The 17,787-nt window shown below is 42.1% G+C and overlaps 3 protein-coding genes across 6 annotated transcripts; 2 read left to right on the top strand and 1 right to left on the bottom strand.

Moving 5' to 3' along the window:
• The first annotated feature begins 551 nt into the window (after positions 1–551).
• Positions 552–4,842, top strand: rad51ap1 (RAD51 associated protein 1). Of its 4 annotated transcripts, none has more exons than XM_071905614.2 (9): positions 552–867; positions 969–1,018; positions 1,380–1,522; positions 2,937–3,043; positions 3,130–3,219; positions 3,430–3,552; positions 3,657–3,842; positions 3,934–4,077; positions 4,205–4,842. In XM_071905614.2, exons 2-9 carry the CDS (start codon positions 1,010–1,012, stop codon positions 4,330–4,332), a joined length of 930 nt encoding a protein of 309 aa, XP_071761715.2. In that variant the 5' UTR covers positions 552–867; positions 969–1,009; the 3' UTR covers positions 4,333–4,842. The 4 variants fall into 4 exon arrangements, with proteins under 4 accessions (XP_071761715.2, XP_071761711.2, XP_071761712.2 ...); XM_071905610.2 differs by having other exon boundaries at positions 1,384–1,522; XM_071905611.2 differs by having other exon boundaries at positions 1,384–1,522; positions 3,937–4,077.
• A 3,146-nt stretch (positions 4,843–7,988) lies between these two features.
• On the top strand, positions 7,989–12,916 carry LOC139916658 (putative polypeptide N-acetylgalactosaminyltransferase 8). The gene is made up of 11 exons (XM_071905609.2): positions 7,989–8,225; positions 8,738–8,984; positions 9,192–9,358; positions 9,806–9,989; positions 10,088–10,285; positions 10,448–10,562; positions 11,187–11,372; positions 11,566–11,703; positions 11,990–12,085; positions 12,176–12,343; positions 12,463–12,916. The coding sequence occupies exons 1-11, from the start codon at positions 7,991–7,993 to the stop codon at positions 12,595–12,597; spliced, it is 1,869 nt and encodes a 622-aa protein (XP_071761710.2). The 5' UTR covers positions 7,989–7,990; the 3' UTR covers positions 12,598–12,916.
• Positions 12,917–13,028: 112 nt separating this feature from the next.
• On the bottom strand, positions 13,029–17,689 carry ada2b (adenosine deaminase 2b). Its single transcript, XM_071905710.2, has 10 exons — positions 17,582–17,689; positions 16,851–17,243; positions 16,466–16,685; positions 16,166–16,376; positions 15,783–15,910; positions 14,527–14,617; positions 14,227–14,335; positions 13,663–13,820; positions 13,313–13,515; positions 13,029–13,214 (listed from the first exon to the last, which is right to left on the bottom strand). Exons 2-10 carry the CDS (start codon positions 17,149–17,151, stop codon positions 13,127–13,129), a joined length of 1,509 nt encoding a protein of 502 aa, XP_071761811.1. The 5' UTR covers positions 17,152–17,243; positions 17,582–17,689; the 3' UTR covers positions 13,029–13,126.
• Between the last annotated feature and the right edge of the window lie 98 nt (positions 17,690–17,787).

Here is a 17,787-nt window from a genome sequence, read left to right on the forward strand (position 1 = left end):
CAGGAAAGACATGCTTCTTATGTGCTGTTTATATCTGCAAGTATATCCAAAATATTTTGGCCATTCAAAATATATTTTAAATAAATGTTATGTAGCCTACATATAAACATGCACGTTTTGGACTATTAAAACATATCTCTAAACATATTTAAAAGTCGAAGTGAAATGTATTTATGGACCTCCACACACCATATTCAGTCATGCAAACTTGGGTTTTGTAAAAAACATTCCTAAACATAAAGCCAGATGCTAGTTTAGTGTGCACACGCCGCACGGGACGCAACTCTGACTTTTTTGAAAGAAGCAGATTCGGCACATTTCTTTTTAGAAAAACAAAATAGGTAGCTTGCAAATAAATTGATTTCAGCGATCCATATATCTATATCTACTTATTTAGCTATCTACTAAATAAGTTGTTAATTTTTTTTAGAGTAACAAAAGAGATGGTACAGATTTCTTAACAAACGAATCACGCACAGTAATCGTCAGATTAGTCAACAAAACGTCACCTTTCGGGCGGGCTGGTTGAAAGCGGTGGGAGGGAGCTTCAGTTGAGTGTGTATTGTATCAGTAGTGAGACAATTTAACGTGTTAATTAACTTAGCTAACTTTAGCAAGTCACATTTCACACGTTGAATGTTCGGACACAAGTTAATTTTGAGACTGACTATCGACGACTGAAACTTGGTTTGCTGGCAGGCTCACATATCCTCCTCTTTCTGCAGCTAACTTAGCTAACATTAGCTTCGGTCTTGTACCAGAAGCTAGTATTGTGGACGAAACAGCAAGGTTGAAGCTAATGTTAGCTGAATAAACAACGTTAAGCTCAAGATATTCAATCTTACAAGCTATGGACCGACCATCAAGGTTTGTAAACCTTTGTCAAACCTATTTTATCCCAATTCCTGGTCTCTTTGTCCATCTCACTACTCACCAGCTGTTGTTAACACGTTATTTATTGTTGACAGGAAGACAAAGGTTGTGAATTATTGTGATTCCCAAGACCTTAATGATGATGGTGAGTTATAGCCTCTTAATCTATTAATGCTACTTTGACAACTGTATTTCTTTAGTCCACTTTGGTAGTTGTGTAACAAGGGGAGTGATGGAGGAAAGGGCTGTTTCACCCGTAGCATTTCACCAAAATATGTAGTTAACAAGGGATGGGGCATTTATTTATTTGTAAGTAAATTTGGCTTTATCCCTTTCTAATCGGCCATTGCATAACAGGGATATCACCCCCACCCTCCACTCCCCTTTCAGCTGAAGTAGCCTAACTACCTTAACCCTCAACCTGCCATGTACACACCACACTCTCGCACACAACGGACTCACTCTTCCCTCATCAACAACATATACTTGTTGTGTCTTCATTTGAGACAGATGAGGATTTTGCCTGTGTGAAGGCACCACCCAGCAAAAAAGCCAGGGAGGATGTGAAACAACAGGAACGCAAGAATTCATCAAGCAAGTCCTCCAGTCAAGAGACAGAGTCACCGTCCACAGTGAGCCAAAAGAGCAGGTGGGTGACAAGTGAATATTACACAGTGAACCATGTGCATAACAATGGCAGACCTCGGATTTGAATGACTTTCCCATACCCATCCATCAGATCAAGGCATCTGTGTGTCAGCCTCTATTCTTGTCAGTTCAAACTGAGAGAAAAATGCAGAACAACTCCTAGTGTGCATTGCAGGTGCATTGTGGGATAGACCTGGGAATACAGAATGATGTAAATCCAGAAGGCCATCTTTTTAGACTAGAGGTTCTTTGATCACATCTCAGTGTTGAGGCAGCGGTATAGTAACAAGTCACACTTGCCCGAAATAGAAATGGAGTTGAACACAGTACTGCATACAAATTTGTGTAAACTTGCTGCAGCTCTGTATTGTTGTTTATTTACATGATTAAAAAGGTAACCGTAACCTAGGGAAACCAGAAATAGCGGTGACAAAAGCTCAGAGAACAACAACGGCTGCAGTGAAAGAATGAGAAAGGCAGCTGAGGGAATATGAGGATTTAGAAGCCGTTTGATCAGTCATAAAGTTGCAGATATCCTCTAACAAGTTCATCAAGCGGAGCCTCTAAAACATTCATTTTGAAGAATTGATGACCAGATGTGAGCACAGACAAAGGCAATGAACCAGAAATGGAAATGTAGACGCTTTTCCACAGGCAACACAACCAATTGTGTGATATTTTAAACCAGTTGTGGTTACACAGTGGAGGCTGGTATGAGAAGAATTAGATTAGCAGCGCTTAATTTTTTCCACAAATGTGTCCTTTCATCCACATCAACCTGCTGAAATACATTTTCGCAGCAATGTTACCATGGCCATTAATCAATACATCTTCTGTGACCAGTCTTAAAATGTTTCTGGTGCCCAAAGCCTGCATACTTTATCATAATTGAATTCATCATGTCCTCTCTGCCCTCACTCTGTAGGTAAACAGCAGCACCTAGCCAGTCACAAGACAATGTCAGGGACTCTTTGGATGTTGAATACCATGTGAGCGTTGTGGTGACGTCAGGCTGATCATTGGCCCAGAACGGGGCAACAGAAATCACAGCTGTGACTCTAATTGGCATATACAAAATACACAGTCTTGTCAGCCACCATGCGTCACATTCCAAAGAACAACATAATGTGGTGAAACATTGACAATCCCTCATAAACTCTGGCAAAGGGCAGGTTTTGATGTGTCACTGTTATGTTTTCATATACATTTTGGAATGAATCCTCATGCAAAACTATAGCATAATATAAGTAGATCCATTTGTAGTTGTTGAAAATTGTTTCTGAGAAGTATACTAAAAAGTAGAAACCTTTAGAAAGCACTAACATTATGCGGGTGACATGGCTTGAAATCAACCTCCTCTTAAATGTTTTGTCAGCATAGGCTTTAATTATGGCACTCCTGTGTGTTTTTCACAGAAAACCGTTGGATGAGAAGTTGTACGCACGAGATCTAGAAGCAGCCCTTACACTTTCCTTGCTCCATGCTGCAGATGGGAAAGAGAACCAGTTTCCCATCATCAAAGGTTTGCTTTGCTTACTAAAACATAGATGTGATTGCATACTGCTAAATAGTTGTTACTCTATAGTTTTTACTCTTATATTTCTTTAGAAGATGTCGAGGATCAACTTCCAGTAGATGAAAACACAGATCCATCTTCACTTCGCATTTCCAACTGCAGTGTGAATAGCACTCATTTGGGTAATTTCCCTTAATCTTGTCATACACATTCCACCCTTTCATCACACATTTAATATCTCCATGCTTGACAAATACTTTTTGCTGCACATACATCGTGTCCTTTTTGGTACTTTGAACCTTCATAGAATAATGAGTTAATTTAATCTTAGTCTATAAGGATAGAAATGGTATGAAAAATGTCTGTGACTGTTGAATATTCCTTTTCCTTAGGCCTTGACAGGATCACAGAGTCGCCTTGTGCCCCGTCCAGACAGAGAAAGGCTGCTTCCTGCAAGCAGCAGAGGAGCAAGCTGAAGGACAAGGATGACGACTATCAGCCCAAAGCGACACCAGGTTGTCGTCCCACCATAAATAATTGGTTTATGATTTTGTACTGATGTACTGCATGCAGTTTTGTTTTTTCATTTTGTGTCCGGGTAATATCAATGCCTTTCCAGATTCAGAAAGTGACGAAGACTTCAGTGAACAAGGCGAGAGTGAGGATGAAGAATTCACGGTGAAGAAAGTAAAAAAAACAACTAAGAAGGAAAAAAGAGCCAAGAATGAGAAGACCAGACAGCCTCCTGTCCCAAAGAAAGAAAAGCAAACACCCAAGCCTTCAAAGGCCAAATCACAGGCAACAGGTCTGTTTAAAATGTATCTTAGAAAACACAGCCTTTAGTTGTAATTTTGATTTGAAATGGTCATTTTTATGAGAATTACTCTATTTCCCAGCAGCCTCCACACCAGTGAGAAGTCCTCCTCCAGCCAAGCTCACATCAGAACCTCGAAGGCCTGCTGCCTCCACAGCTACCACATCTAAACCTGCAGTCTCTCTCAGCCCAGCAGGGGGCAGAATACCCAAGTGGACTCCACCAGGTATGAGTGAAAGGGCAAGGACCATACTTTGGCTTATCTTGTTTATTATCTGCATAGACAATCATGTTTCAATAGATTAAAAATAGCATTTATTAATGTTTTTTTCTCCTTGACAAATCATCCCCAGGTCAGGTCGGTAGAAGTCCCGGCTCATCGCAGGGTGCAGCGGTGAAGTCTCCAGGTCAGGGTCTGCGACTGGGACTGTCCCGTCTCGTTCGAGTCAAACCCCTCCACCCCAGTGTTACAAGTCACTGAGTAACCCGACCACCTCTCTGAGGCTGCTGTGTGTGGCAGTGAACTCTTGACTCTCTTATGTTTGTCATTTTATTTTTTTAAAAACGATGCATGTAAATATTCCTTTAATATTTTTGTTTTTACTACTACAGATACAAAGTGACTCCAGAATGTTTTGACATGATGCTTGATGCCTAATGCCTTCAGCTGGGCTAAAACACCTAGAAGCACATAGGCCACTTGCTCCTTGAAATATATTTTCCTCAGGCAAACTAAAAGGTCCTTGAGGTGTGGTTTGTTGACTGGCTAAAATCTTAGATGAATGCTTCTGTCTTGTGGTTGTTGCTACAGCAATTGTATTAATTGTGTCTCTAGTTTTTTGCTTTATTTTATTCTTCCCAGCAGTTCACATCTCATACTCAACACAAAACTGTTGATCATGGTGTTATTGCACCTGGTATTTGGCTAAATGATTATCGGCCCAGTTTTTTTCAGTTTGCCTACCTTAATTTTATCATCTACTTCTTTCTCCATTTGTGTGCAAAACATTGTATATTGTGTACATATATAAAAAATAAAGATTTAAAACCAATTCAATATTATTTTTTAATTTATATTATCATATTATTTATGAAGCATGTCACCAAACCAGATATCAGATAAATAATTTATGGATAATTTATGGATAATTTTGGATACTAAAAATCACTAAAACACTAAATCACTATAATATTCCTATATTTACTTTTAATGTGTCTGTGGTATTCAACAGTGAGTTTATGGTGAACCTGTTGTACTTTATGGTATTTTTTTTTAATCTCTTCTAGGAACCTTATAGGAACCTTTTTGTTTCATTTGTGAAATACAGTTTTACTCAGCAGATACAGGGAACATGATTAAGAGACATCTTATGCAATCATATATATGCAATAGTGTGACCAAGATTTGACCCTGGGTGTGTTGCATATCATATTTCAGAGATTTATTTATTTATTTTTGCATATTTTGGTAGTGATAATGAAGCGTAGGGGAATCTGGGACTAGATGTCACACTTTTGACTCGCAGCCAGGGATAAAACCATCTCAATTTACCCACCTTTTTATTTGGGGAGTTGAGTTTGTAAACCATATGAGCCTAAATTCATATCATACATTATAGTGAGTAGTTTTAAACTGATAGCATCTTTTGGGGAAGTTAAAGCATGAATGAAAATATAATTACATTTTATTCATATTGGTGGTTGTTTGCCTTATGATTATCACTGACAGGTCAAAATGTACCCACCTTTTTATTTAACACTCTATCACTCATTAGGCCTATGGTTAGGTTGCAGGCTGGTGCCTTAGTTAAGTGTGAGTCTGTGAGGATAAATAAATAATATGTTTATGATTATTATATTTGATTTCATTATTATTCTGTTCATGTCAGTTTGAATCTGTTGTTTCACAATTTAGATGCAGTCACAAATTGTCAAGATGTGTTGAAACTGTTCATTTTTTTGCAATAAGTTATGAAGAAAGTAATATTGCTAAGAAAAACTTTAATAAGGTCAACAATACGGTAACTGATATCAAAAGACGGACACTAGACCTGGCTGGTGCACCATTGTTAATGTTTGGTAGTCTCATATTTGGGTACAGAGTTATTGTAATTCCTATCCCCTATAATAGCCTAAATTTCCTTTGTGTTCCTTTCCACACGCCTGAACTGTAACACTGTAAAGTGTAAACAAACTCCCGACTCCTGTTTCCTGTCTCTGAAAAACACCCTGCAGGGACAACAAAGCCTCCGCAGTCGCCACATTAGCCTCCTCCCCTCCCCTACCTTTACAATAATGTTTATCTTTTGAATTAAGAACACAATAGAATCCTTGTATAGCATATTTCAGCTTGAGAAGGAGTGGTTTCTGGGGAATATTGATTTAAAGCAGAAATATCAGGCAGAACAGGTTATATCAGCAGGTGGGTAAACAGTTACTGTGGTTCTGCACCTGAACTAGACTGACTGTCCAACATATTAGTGACACCTCTTTTCATGCACTGATGAGGTGAATCCAGGTAAAAGCCATTATCCTTTACTGATTTCCCTTATTAAATCTATATCAATCACAAAGGAGGAGATGGAGATAAAGAGAAGCAGACGAGTTAGAGAGGCATTTTGAAGCTTTGAGACAATTGAGATGTGGATTGTGCAAAAGAGGCTGCAACTCAACATCTGGAAGATTTCCCTGTACATTCACTTTATATCTATTGGGCTTAATGACCAGCTGCTGCATAGTAGTAAAGTTCAACAAGTGATCTCTGATCTCTGTCAGCAGATAAGGCATAAGAAACATGTAGTAGGCTGTAATCTTTTTTTATTGTCAGGCTCCGTTGTGTTTGATGAGACTCTGAGCACGCCCAAGTGTACAGTGGAAATTGAGCAACATCCTTGATTACAGCCTGGCACGGATGAAATAATAATGAGGAAAATAATTTCTACATTTGTATGGCACTTTTCTTTCACTTAACGCTACAAAGTGCTCAAGTATTTCAGTAAGTCATTTGCCTCCTCTGACAACCAAGACAGACATATGGCTTACGGTGTCGGAGCTCAGGAGGATGCAGGGCCATTACACCAACAAAGTAGACTAGAATTTATAACCTCCTCCTCTCCTCTCCTCTCCTCTCCTCTCCTCCTCTCCTCTCCTTGTATCCTCTCCTCTCCTCCTCTCGTCTCCTCCCCTCCCCTCCCCCTCTCCTCCCCTCCCCTCCCCTCCCCTCCCCCTCTCCTCCCCTCTCCTCTCCTTGTCTCCTCTCCTCCTCTCCTCTCTCCTCTCCTCTCTCCTTTCCTCCTCTCCCCTCCTCTCGTCTCCTTGTCTCCTCTCCTCTCCTCTCCCCTCCTTGTCTCCTCTCCTCTTCTCTCCTCTCCCGTCTCCTCTCCTGTCTTTGTCTCCTCCTCTCCTCTCCTCTCCTCTCCTCCATGGTGGGACACACAAACACACAAACCGCTCTCTAATTATAGTAGTGGGATGCCACTGGTCTGTTTGTATTCCAACAGCTGATATATGGATGGTGCATTTGTTGCCCAGATGTCTGCAGCACAAAAGCAATTCAATTACATGATATGGATTAGACAGAGCCAAAGAATTTTGTCTAACAATCGTAATAGAAATCATGTTCTCAACATAATAGAACTTAGAAAAAAAGACTTGTCAGACATGAGCAGTGAGGCTCAGCAGTATCTGTGTAATACCAAATTTAGTGTTCTACCTGGCAGAGGCTGTCAGGACTGACTGCTTGTTTTCTATCCTACCAGCTAGGTAATTGCATTCACCTGCTGTCCAAGGTGTTAACCAGCTCCTGATTAGAGACTAGAACGAAAACAGGCAGGGTTCTGGGTGCTGAGGACCAGGACTGAAAACCACCGCTGTACTAATAAATCGAATAAATAGAATAATTCCAAAAACAAATTCAAGACATCAAATGAACTCAGCTAAAACAGGATGACGTCCAATGCTGAGAAGTGTTCATGTCTACGTGGAGAGAGAAAGAAAGAGAGAGAGAAGGAGGGAGGGAGAGATGTGTGGAAAGAGAGGAGGGAGGGGGAGAAATGTGGAGAGAGAGAGAGAGAGAGAGGCCTAAATAAAAGGCAAGGGACACCTTTCTCCCTCCCTTTTTTTACCTTGCCAGGTTTCTAATGCGAGACAAAACGCGCCACACACATAGAGGCAGTAGCAGGATGAGACTTGGCTGGCTCAGAGGAATAGTTCCTGCTCTTGCCATGGCTGCAGCCATACTCTACCTTGGCTCCATTAAGCAGGAGGTCCATACCCACTCAGAGAGGCTCCAGAGGGCCCACTACAACGACTCACTCAGGGGCCAGGGCTTCCTGAAGAGGATGGACAAGATGGAAGCAGACATTAACAAGCTGGGTGAGTCCAAATCTCAACCCAGCAGCTGATTCTGTGTTAAAGACAGGCACTCAAAGTATAATGTGAGATTTGAACAAAACAAACACACAATTTGCAGATACTTAGCCTATAATTTATGCTGATTTTAGCTTAACAAAATGCACATACACTCATTCATTCATCTTGAACACAGAATACCAAACACATTTTTTACATGAATGTCTGTAATATTCTAACCTTACAGTTATAGTATCAGTTCATTGATCTTCATTTGCTAATGGAGTGCAAATGCAAAGGTAAACATCAGAATCAGAATCAGAAATACTTTATTGATCCCCGAGAGGAAATTGGGCAAACATTGACTAGTGTTTGGTAGTGTAATAGGGAATGCTATGTTTACATTTCAGGGAGGAGCAAGTTATGCTTCAGCCATCTGTCAACCTTAAATTGACTTTGTATAGAAGCTAATACAAGGTAGTGAGATATCCACTTGTTAACGGTGACGAATGCTCAGCTGCTCACTTTGCCCACAGTCAAACTGATGAATAATATGGACAAGAAAGAAGCACCAGCGGCACCGGCGGCTCCAGAGGTGAAGAAGGAGAGCAAGGTGGTGAGGAAACTGTACCCCAACTCTGCACTGTTCAGAAAGTGGGGTGATGGGCTGTCAGAGGAGGAGCAGAAAGAGGCTGAGAGCCTATTTCAGAGATATGGCTACAATGCCTTCCTCAGTGACAGGCTGCCCCTCAACAGGGAAATCCCCGACACCAGGAATCCCAAGTGAGAACCGTTTTCCTACTCAAATCCAGTCAAAATCAAATCAAACAGTCCCTACTAATGAATCACAGCTAACACATGCTCCGGTATAGGCAGAACGGGTTGTTTAATGTTAACCTATTCAGTATGAGATCCAGGTCATTTAAAACGAGCACATAAACCCTTTGAAATCATTGAAATTCTTGTTAACACTGTTGTTTTCCCTCCCAGGTGTGCTGAGAAAAAATACCCGCACGATCTGCCTACCATCAGCATCGTGTTAATCTACCTGGATGAAGCCCTCTCCATCATCAAGAGGGCCGTCCGCAGCATCATAGACAAGACTCCAGCTCGGCTGCTGAAGGAAATCGTACTGGTGGATGATCACAGCACTAATGGTAGGTCTGCCACACACGGCTCTGCTAGTTTCTGGCTCTTTAAATAATTACTACGGTGGATATTTGTCTCTTTGTGATCTATAGGTGATATTTGGGCTTTTAAAGTTTCAGTCAGGGCTTTTATAGTGAGAGGCGTGAGCCAAGCTACCTCTGCTAACACATGAACAGTTTTTTTTTGTGGGGTTTCATTGAGGAGAGGACAACAAGAGATTGGTTGGTTGGTTGGTTGGTTGATTGATTGATATACTTTATTAATTGCCAGAGGGGGAACTAGATTTGTCTCTCACACAGCAGAGACAGGGAAACAACAGACAAGGGGGAAAATACAATCAGCAGCACGGGTTAAAACATCCAACACATGGAAATGCATGGTCATAAAAATAGAAACACAGGGCCCACTGACTTCCACAGCCACACTTCATATAACCCCCATTGCTCTTTCTCTAGAGGATCTAAAGGAGAAGCTGGATGAATACATCATGTCCATCCACGAGGAGCGTCCCGGCCTGGTGAAGAGGATCAGACACTCTGAGCAGCTCGGCCTCACCCAGGCCAGACTGTCAGGGTGGAAGGCTGCTGAAGGGGACGTGGTGGCCATCTTGGACGCTCACATAGAAGTCCACGTTGAATGGTTGGTCAAGGGCTGCGGCTCTCCCTTACTGAGTGATCTGAGTTGGTTAAACACTGATGTAATCTGAGGTTAAACCGTCACTGTGTTTGTGTGCCCAGGGCAGAGCCACTGTTAGCTCGCATCAAGGAGGACCGCACCTTGATATTAACACCTGTGTTTGACAGAGTCAACTATGATGACTTGACAGTGACTCGCTACACCCCTGCAGCCGATGCCTTTGACTGGGCTCTGTGGTGCATGTATGAGTCGTTCAGACCCGAGTGGTACGCACTGAAGGACGAGTCGCTGCCTGGCAAGTAAGTCACACGGTCTCCCAGTCTCACTTCCCTTAAGTCTAACCTGCATTGGGAGTTTAAAAAGTGTGTGTTGAGAACCCCCCACAAAAAACTACTCGTAACCAAGACTTCTTTGGACTTTTATTTATAGAAAATTGTTTATTTGTCTAATCCTGTCACCAGGAGCCCTTCTATCATGGGAATACTTGTAGCTGATCGCAAGTTCTTTGGAGAGATCGGAAGCCTTGATGGTGGAATGAAAATATATGGCGGTGAAAATGTGGAACTAGGCATCCGGGTGAGCTAATCAAGGGAATTTTTTTTTCAGTTGGGCACTGTAATTAAAGCTCCAAATACAGGAGGAGATCTTCAGCATAATGATAATAGATAGCATGGTGGCTCAGTGGTTAGCACTGCTGTGTCGCCTCACAGCAAGAAGGTCCTGGGTTCAAATCTCTGTCCTTTTTGTGTGGAGTGTGCCTGTTCTCCCCACATCCGCCTTGGTGTCCTCCCAAAGTCCAAAGACATGGTGGATTGGAGACTCTAAATTGCCCGTAGGTGTAACTGAGTGTGTATGATTGTTTTTTCTGAGTTATGGACTTGCAACCTGTCCAGGGTGTTTCCCTGCCCAATGCATGCTGGGATAGGCTCCCCCCCATGACCCTGAATAGGAATAAGCAGGTAAAGACACTGAATGGATGAATGAATGAGTGGTGTTGCGTATTTGGGACTTTAATTGCAGTACCCATGTTACTCTTCTTAACCGCCTATGACTTCTTTGCAGTCCCACACCTGCTAAAAACTATTCTTTGGACCGTATGTTTCCTGCAGTGCAATTTTATTTTTCTATAATAGCCCTTTCCAAGATACTTATTTTTAAATAATTCATATCAGCTCATTCTTTGTGTGTGTTTTGTGGCAGGTGTGGCTGTGCGGAGGGAGTGTAGAGGTTATACCTTGCTCTAAAATTGCCCACATTGAACGGGCCATCAAGCCTTACCTCCCAGACCTGAGTGTAATGGTGAAGCGCAACGCACTGAGGGTGGCTGAGGTATGGATGGATGAATACAAAAACAATGTCAACATTGCCTGGAACCTTCCACTCAAGGTAATGTCTATCAGACAATAGATTTTTGCATACACTACCATCCATTTACATCAAACTGCATAAGTAGCCAAAATGGAAATACTTTGTGGCTTATGACAAACAGTGTAAACACAGAGTGGCCTTTGTAGTTTCTCTCTTTATCAGTCTTACTTGTCCAGAGTCACCTATGGACTGATATGATTTACCCAAACAGGATCATGGCATAGACATTGGGGATGTTTCAGAGAGGAAGAAGCTGAGAGAGAAGCTGAAGTGCAAGCCCTTCCAGTGGTATATTGATAATGTTTACCCTCTCCTGGACCCCCTGCAGGACCTGCTTGCTTATGGAGCTGTGAGTAGAAACATCAAATCCAATTGTACATGAAAGGCCCAATCTATAATCGGCTAAATGCAAATTTCAAATGTATTGCAAAGCAGCGGTTTATTTCCGTTTTTCTAGAGATTGGAGTTTTTATTTATTTTTATCAGCGTTCCACATCAAGCTTAAAAATTAACTGGGGCCTCAGAAGTAATATCTGTGGATGATTAAATGTATTCTACCTCTGTTGTGCTACCCAGTACATCACAGTGCTCAGTGTAGTCATTTATAATGGGTCACTATTTGCTTCTGTTGGCAGCTGTTCAATGACCTGAAGCCAGATCTCTGTGTTGACCAAGGCCCAGTGCCTGGGAACACGCCCATTGTGTATGGCTGTCACTACTACTCCCCACAGGTGTGATCAATCATTCAGCGTCTGATAGTATCTACATAGACTAGGATGTATTTGCTTTATTACATGGATATTTACTGTGTTCCTGTGTAGCACTGTTATTATCGAGGCGATGGACAAATCTACATTGGTGGCATCAAATCTCACAAGTACAACAGCAACCGCTGCCTGGTGGACCCCGGTGAAGGAGCCTACCCAGGACTGTACGAGTGCAAACTGGCCAAGCAGAAGAAATTCCACATGCTGTGGGACTTCAAACAAGTAATTTAGATTTTAAAATATAAATCTACACCAAGTAGGTCAATATATTGATGGATGCATCCCCAAATGGCATCTAGAAAATGCTTTTTTCTCAACAGTAAAATGTCTTTTATTCTCAGGGAGGAACTATCCAGAACAGAGAGACAAAGAGATGTCTGGAGATCGCTCTTGGTGCCGACAACTACTACAAACTTATTATTCAGCAGTGCACCAGTCAGCACTGGAAGATACAACATGTTATCAAAGACTTCTGAAAGACTGGTGGCAGGGCCCAGATCACAAGATGATAAATGAGCCATATTTGCACAAAGACTGCATCTTGTGTCAGAGGAAGATCTAAAATGACTGTGTCTTTGGTGTGAATTTGCACTTTGCATTGGATGACTTGAATCCATAATAGGCAGACAGTGCATAAGCAATGATGATAATATATTGTTGTGGATGAATTGGGACATTGGGGATGATGTGTGTGATTGTTTTTTTTTTATTTGTTTTTTTATTTTCACATCATACATTTGTATGACAAATGTACGTTCTTGACTTATATGTCAAATATGAACTACCACTGCGCTATGTGACCATTGTTTTGTTTGTTGTAAATATAAAAAAGTCAATACAAACCATAATTTGATATTACAGTATTTGTGAACAATTTATTTTTGATTGCTACAAAAAATTAGCAGTGAACAACTCTGACATTGACCTCAAATGGTTTGCTTCAGTTGAAAAGGTAAATATTACCAACATTATTCAAGTCGAACAGGTTCCTTTGAGGTCTGGCTGTCATGAACTGTCAGAGACGAAGATGTCCCACTTGTTCTGCCACATGACGAGGCCCGTCTCCTTCAGATGAGGCGGCAGGGAGCTGTACCTACAGGAGGAGATGGATTAAAACGACAGAAGGACTGAAGGAACACATCGGCTGACCGTGAAGAGGAAACACACGGGTGAAAACACTGTGATTCCCACCTGATAGAGTTGACAGCCAGTTCTTTGAGGGTGGCCAGGTTTGCTTTTAACCCCCCGATGCCCACAAAGGCTTGATAGAAGTCGTAGGAGAGGCCGGTGGTGCCGAAGAGAGACGGGTCATCGGAGCTGATCACCAACGGGTGGCCCTCGGACATCAGCACGGCCGCAGGGTGGTTCCGCAGGTCGGATACCAGCTTCAGCACCTGGAGGTCAAAGGTCAAACACACAGGTACAAATACTGAATCATCGTGCTGAATCATAAGAAAGTGCCAATTTAAAACCCTTTAACCTTATGTGTGGGTTAAGGTTCTATTCTATTCTATTGTTCTGATGACAATAGATGATCTGACCTGGTTTGAGATGGGGCACAGCTCCACAGCCACGTTTCTTTTCCTGGAAAGCTCCTTGGCCAGTGGGTGGTGTGCCAAGGCGTAGCCATGCCCAATGCGAGTGGTGTTGAACAGAAGGGCATCAAGAATGTTTTGATCCACATCGGTGCCTTCTTCATCTACATACACACACACACACACACACACACACACACACACACACACACACACACACACACACACACACACAGTATAGTCAAAATACAGTCAGAGTAGAGTCAACAGAGAAGATTCCCTCAGTGGCAGTGGGTGTGTACTTTTTAATCAATGCTTCTCAGTAGGAGCAGGATGATTTTGAGCGATCACATGGATCCGTCATCTTTGTGCTGGCGGCAAAAAATGAACATTTTCTTCCATTTGAGGATCTCATGAATACCATTTTGTGGTTTTTGAGAAGACATGGGACCTCTGTCTTCCTAATTGATGGAGTATATTTCACATGATCTGTAAGGCTATCCCAGCTTTAGTTCCAGCTGAATCTGTAATCAGCAATAATTGTGTCTTTTATATTTTTGAGCCACCCACCTGTCTCTCCTGCGTGAAAGAAGTAAGGAAGTGTGACCCCCAGATCAGCTGGCAGCGAGAGCGCCTCCCTGAAATACCAGAGAGTCCTCCCACTGTCCTCCCTGCCAACCTGCAAACCATAATGTTAACTTTACCACTTGCCAGACAAGGATAACCAAACTGCACCCTGATGACAAGCAGAGGAAATTAGCAACAGCAGTGTACTTCATTCTGATTTCTGTTGAACAAATCCGTTATTGTCACATGGGAAATCTGTAAAAATTAGTCTCCACATTACTGGCTGGTCGAGTGAGTTCTCACCAGGTCAAATCCTGCAACAACTTCTGGGAAATCTCTCTGCATCTGAATGGCCTCCTTCACAGCTGTTTTGACCTCAGATACACCCAGTGCTCTAAATGACGAAGAAAGATGTTCCAAGTCATTAGTTTACAGTTTCAGAACATCATGACTACCGAATGACCAAATTAATAGGCTGGGTATAGAGAGTAATCACAGGTAATGGTAATCCTGTTAAAATATTGCAGCTAAATATAGAAGTCAATTAGTATAATTATAGTTGGTAGTGAGTTGTTGTGTTGTATATTGTGCCAAAGGTAGCAGATTAAAATATAGTTGTAAGTATTACTGAATCTGATAAACAGCAATAGAAATTAGCTAAGAAGACTTAATCATTTTCAATAAAACTGGTCAGTTTTGTGTTTAGTGATAGTTTTGAATGATTATTAGGCTCCGTATCCATTGGTATGTCACAGTATGTCTGTTTATAACAGCATTTGTCATGCAATGTTGGGTCCTAAGCCTGATCTTACATGAGAGCCATCAGCTGGCCTATAAAGGTTATTTTACCACAGGCGTTTCACACATGCACACAGACACAAAGTCACTTAAAGCTGCACTAGGCAGCTTCTCATGTGGGCGGCTCCAAATGGCAGCGAGAAGTCACTGTTTGAGAAATTTGAACTTCAATACCCAGAAATCCTGTAACATGGCGTCAATAAACACTTAACATAGGCAGAAAAGTGTTCAAACCCGACACCAAAATTTTATTTGGGTAAATAGGGCAAATCTCCGGTGTCTCTGTAAGGAAGGATGGGATGCTCTTCTCTATTGCAGCCTGACTTTGTGATTTAGGCTGATCAGACAGGTGTATTATTACATTAAAATCTTGCCTAGTGCAGCTTTAATTTCAGCAGATCTAGAGGGATCTAAATGTCTGCAGATGTTTGCCAAACAAAAACAACCTGTTCTCAGATTACTGCTGGAAATAGGTGATAACATGTTGGATTATGGACACAAAAAATATTTTATACATGTTGAAGCAGTAGATGATAAAAACTGGATAGTGATAATTCAAATTAAAGTTTATAAATTAGGGTAAATTATCCAGCTTTGTATGGATTTTGGAGACAAAGTCATTCAACAGCAACTGAAAAACAGTGGATTATGTTAACAATTAAAATTTTAAGCATGCAATTAGTAATCTGTACTGGATTACAATGTGAAAGGAGCCTCCCCTCTTTTTGTGTTATGTCTATGTGTGTTGATAGATGCAGTACCTGTGGACAGAAATTATGATACGAGCTCCAAGGAAGTCCGGGTGATCTGCTACAAACTGCTGTGTGACTTCTTGAAAGGTTTTCAGAGACCAGACCTTGTCGTGAATGGTTCCATCAAGCTCATAGGTCTAGAACAGAAAAAGAGTTCATTGAAAATATATCAGAACATATTGAATATAATATCAGTCTGCATATTGGCAATCTTGCCTGTGGAATCAATGTCAGATCTAGTGAACTTTTAATTTGACATCTTCAAAATAGACAAAAAAGCAGAAAAAGTTGGGATGATGCAATAAACCACTATGGCTTATTTCCATTGTGGCTCTTTAAGAGAGTCTGGAGTTGGGGATGAGGTGGGAATGAATCAACAAGCGAACACAAACCCTTGACAGGCCACTTCTGAGTTCCAAATACATGATGTTGTCCCGGTGCAGCTCTTCCAGGCCCTGGTAGAGGTAATCCCTCAGCACAGGGGCGTGGGTGACGAGCCCAGCAGCTGCCATGAAGGCTTTCTCGAACTTCTCCCACACGATATCTTGACTTGGGTACGCCTTGTCTGGATCCTCAGTGAACAGTGTGAGGTGCCGCATTAAACTGAAAAACACCCAGAAACAGATATCAGCTCTTTATTCGATGTTACGTGGCCTTTAGATCTTGGCAGTCCTTGATGATTTTAATTCAACCTGTTATCAAAGTCTGTAGGGTCTTTTGCTTTGGCTCTGAGCGTCTCCACCAGCTGCCAGTAGACGCAGTCCCAGCGGGGGAAAGGCTGGCGACTGGAAAACAGGAACCGGACCGACCTGTCCCATGTGAAGCAGATGTAGCAGTGCGGCCTGTAGGTGACGTTTTTCACCAGCCATTCCACACTGACCAGGGACGAGCTGTGGATGTGGAGCGCTCCACCTGTTACCAAGACAACAGGAGATCATCTCAAACTCAGCCTGATGTTACTGTACCTAGACCTTGAAACCGTGACAGTGACCTGCTGTGTCATGAAAGTGAAGATAACGACTGAGGGAGTTATTTATGATCCCACACCTCAGTCACTACCGGGTGAGGTCAGATCACCTTTGGGCATCTTTCGCAGCAGGCTGAAGATGGAGCTTTGCTGGATGAGGGGCTTTGCCTTGAAGAAGTGAACAGCAGGGGGAAACGGAGCAGCAGACATCTCCTGCTCCTTCAACCGGTGGAGGTGAGCGTCAAGCCTCTGCTCTGCCGCCGTCAGTATCACTCTGCCTCCCGTCTGTCTGGAAGCCTCCTGACGCATCAGCATGTCCCTCTGAGCGGGGTCGGGCATCCCGGTACACACCGTTACAAAGCACAGGAGGAGCACGCATGCCACCATGGCCTGGTGGATTGAGATCACCATGTCCTTATGAGCCACAGGAGGGTGCTGTATCCGTGTTCCTCCGTCAACATATCATACACCTTCCACAGTAAGCAGGATTGCTGTGTTTGGTGCTGCGAAGAAAGAAATAATGTGTAAGAAACAGATGATCTTTCTCTTCTTTTGCCTCAGAAGACAGCAAGCAGGGTCTCCATGAGTTCTGTGGCTTACTTTAAAGGCAAATTTGACAAAACTCATCCGTTTAAGTCCACCAACATACCGACCTACAGCATGTTGCTATTATGGTACATAACATAACCCATTCACTATCTTTATCTTTATTGCAATCTTCCCATGACTGCTTTGTGAAGCAACTGACCAAGAATGCTCAGATCACTAACAGATATTTTAAGCAATGAAGGAAAAGTTTCGAAGATATCTCTGCCCACATTAAAACATATAAAATACTTACAAATAAGAATGAGCTTGTGGTGTCCCGTCTCAGCTCACCAGTCCTCCAGAAGGATCGGCTTGTTATCCACAAGATCCTCCGCTCTATCAGTCCAGCATGTCAGCAAAATACTCTGAGCCATTGGATAATTGGGGCATTTTTCTCTGACAAATGACCATGTGATGAACTAATGGAGGAAGCATGAATGGCCAGTGTTGCAAAGTAAA

Source organism: Centroberyx gerrardi, chromosome 24, assembly GCF_048128805.1.
Source record: "Centroberyx gerrardi isolate f3 chromosome 24, fCenGer3.hap1.cur.20231027, whole genome shotgun sequence".
Taxonomy (NCBI): domain Eukaryota; kingdom Metazoa; phylum Chordata; class Actinopteri; order Beryciformes; family Berycidae; genus Centroberyx; species Centroberyx gerrardi.

What these genes read in the sequence shown, in the direction of transcription:
- rad51ap1 (XM_071905610.2), top strand. An exon ending in TGTGAATAGCACTCATTTGG is followed by an intron (nt 3,220 to 3,429) that starts GTAATTTCCCTT and finishes CCTTTTCCTTAG; the next exon opens with GCCTTGACAGGATCACAGAG. An exon ending in ACCCAAGTGGACTCCACCAG is followed by an intron (nt 4,078 to 4,204) that starts GTATGAGTGAAA and finishes AATCATCCCCAG; the next exon opens with GTCAGGTCGGTAGAAGTCCC.
- LOC139916658 (XM_071905609.2), top strand. Translation starts at nt 7,991, where the DNA reads ATGCGAGACAAAACGCGCCACACACATAGAGGCAGTAGCAGGATGAGA. An exon ending in AGCAGACATTAACAAGCTGG is followed by an intron (nt 8,226 to 8,737) that starts GTGAGTCCAAAT and finishes CTTTGCCCACAG; the next exon opens with TCAAACTGATGAATAATATG. An exon ending in CCTGGAACCTTCCACTCAAG is followed by an intron (nt 11,373 to 11,565) that starts GTAATGTCTATC and finishes TTACCCAAACAG; the next exon opens with GATCATGGCATAGACATTGG.
- ada2b (XM_071905710.2), bottom strand. Translation starts at nt 17,151, where the DNA reads ATGGTGATCTCAATCCACCAGGCCATGGTGGCATGCGTGCTCCTCCTG. An exon ending in GCTGCGAAAGATGCCCAAAG is followed by an intron (nt 16,686 to 16,850) that starts GTGATCTGACCT and finishes TCTTGGTAACAG; the next exon opens with GTGGAGCGCTCCACATCCAC. An exon ending in TGTGCCCCATCTCAAACCAG is followed by an intron (nt 13,516 to 13,662) that starts GTCAGATCATCT and finishes TTTGACCTCCAG; the next exon opens with GTGCTGAAGCTGGTATCCGA.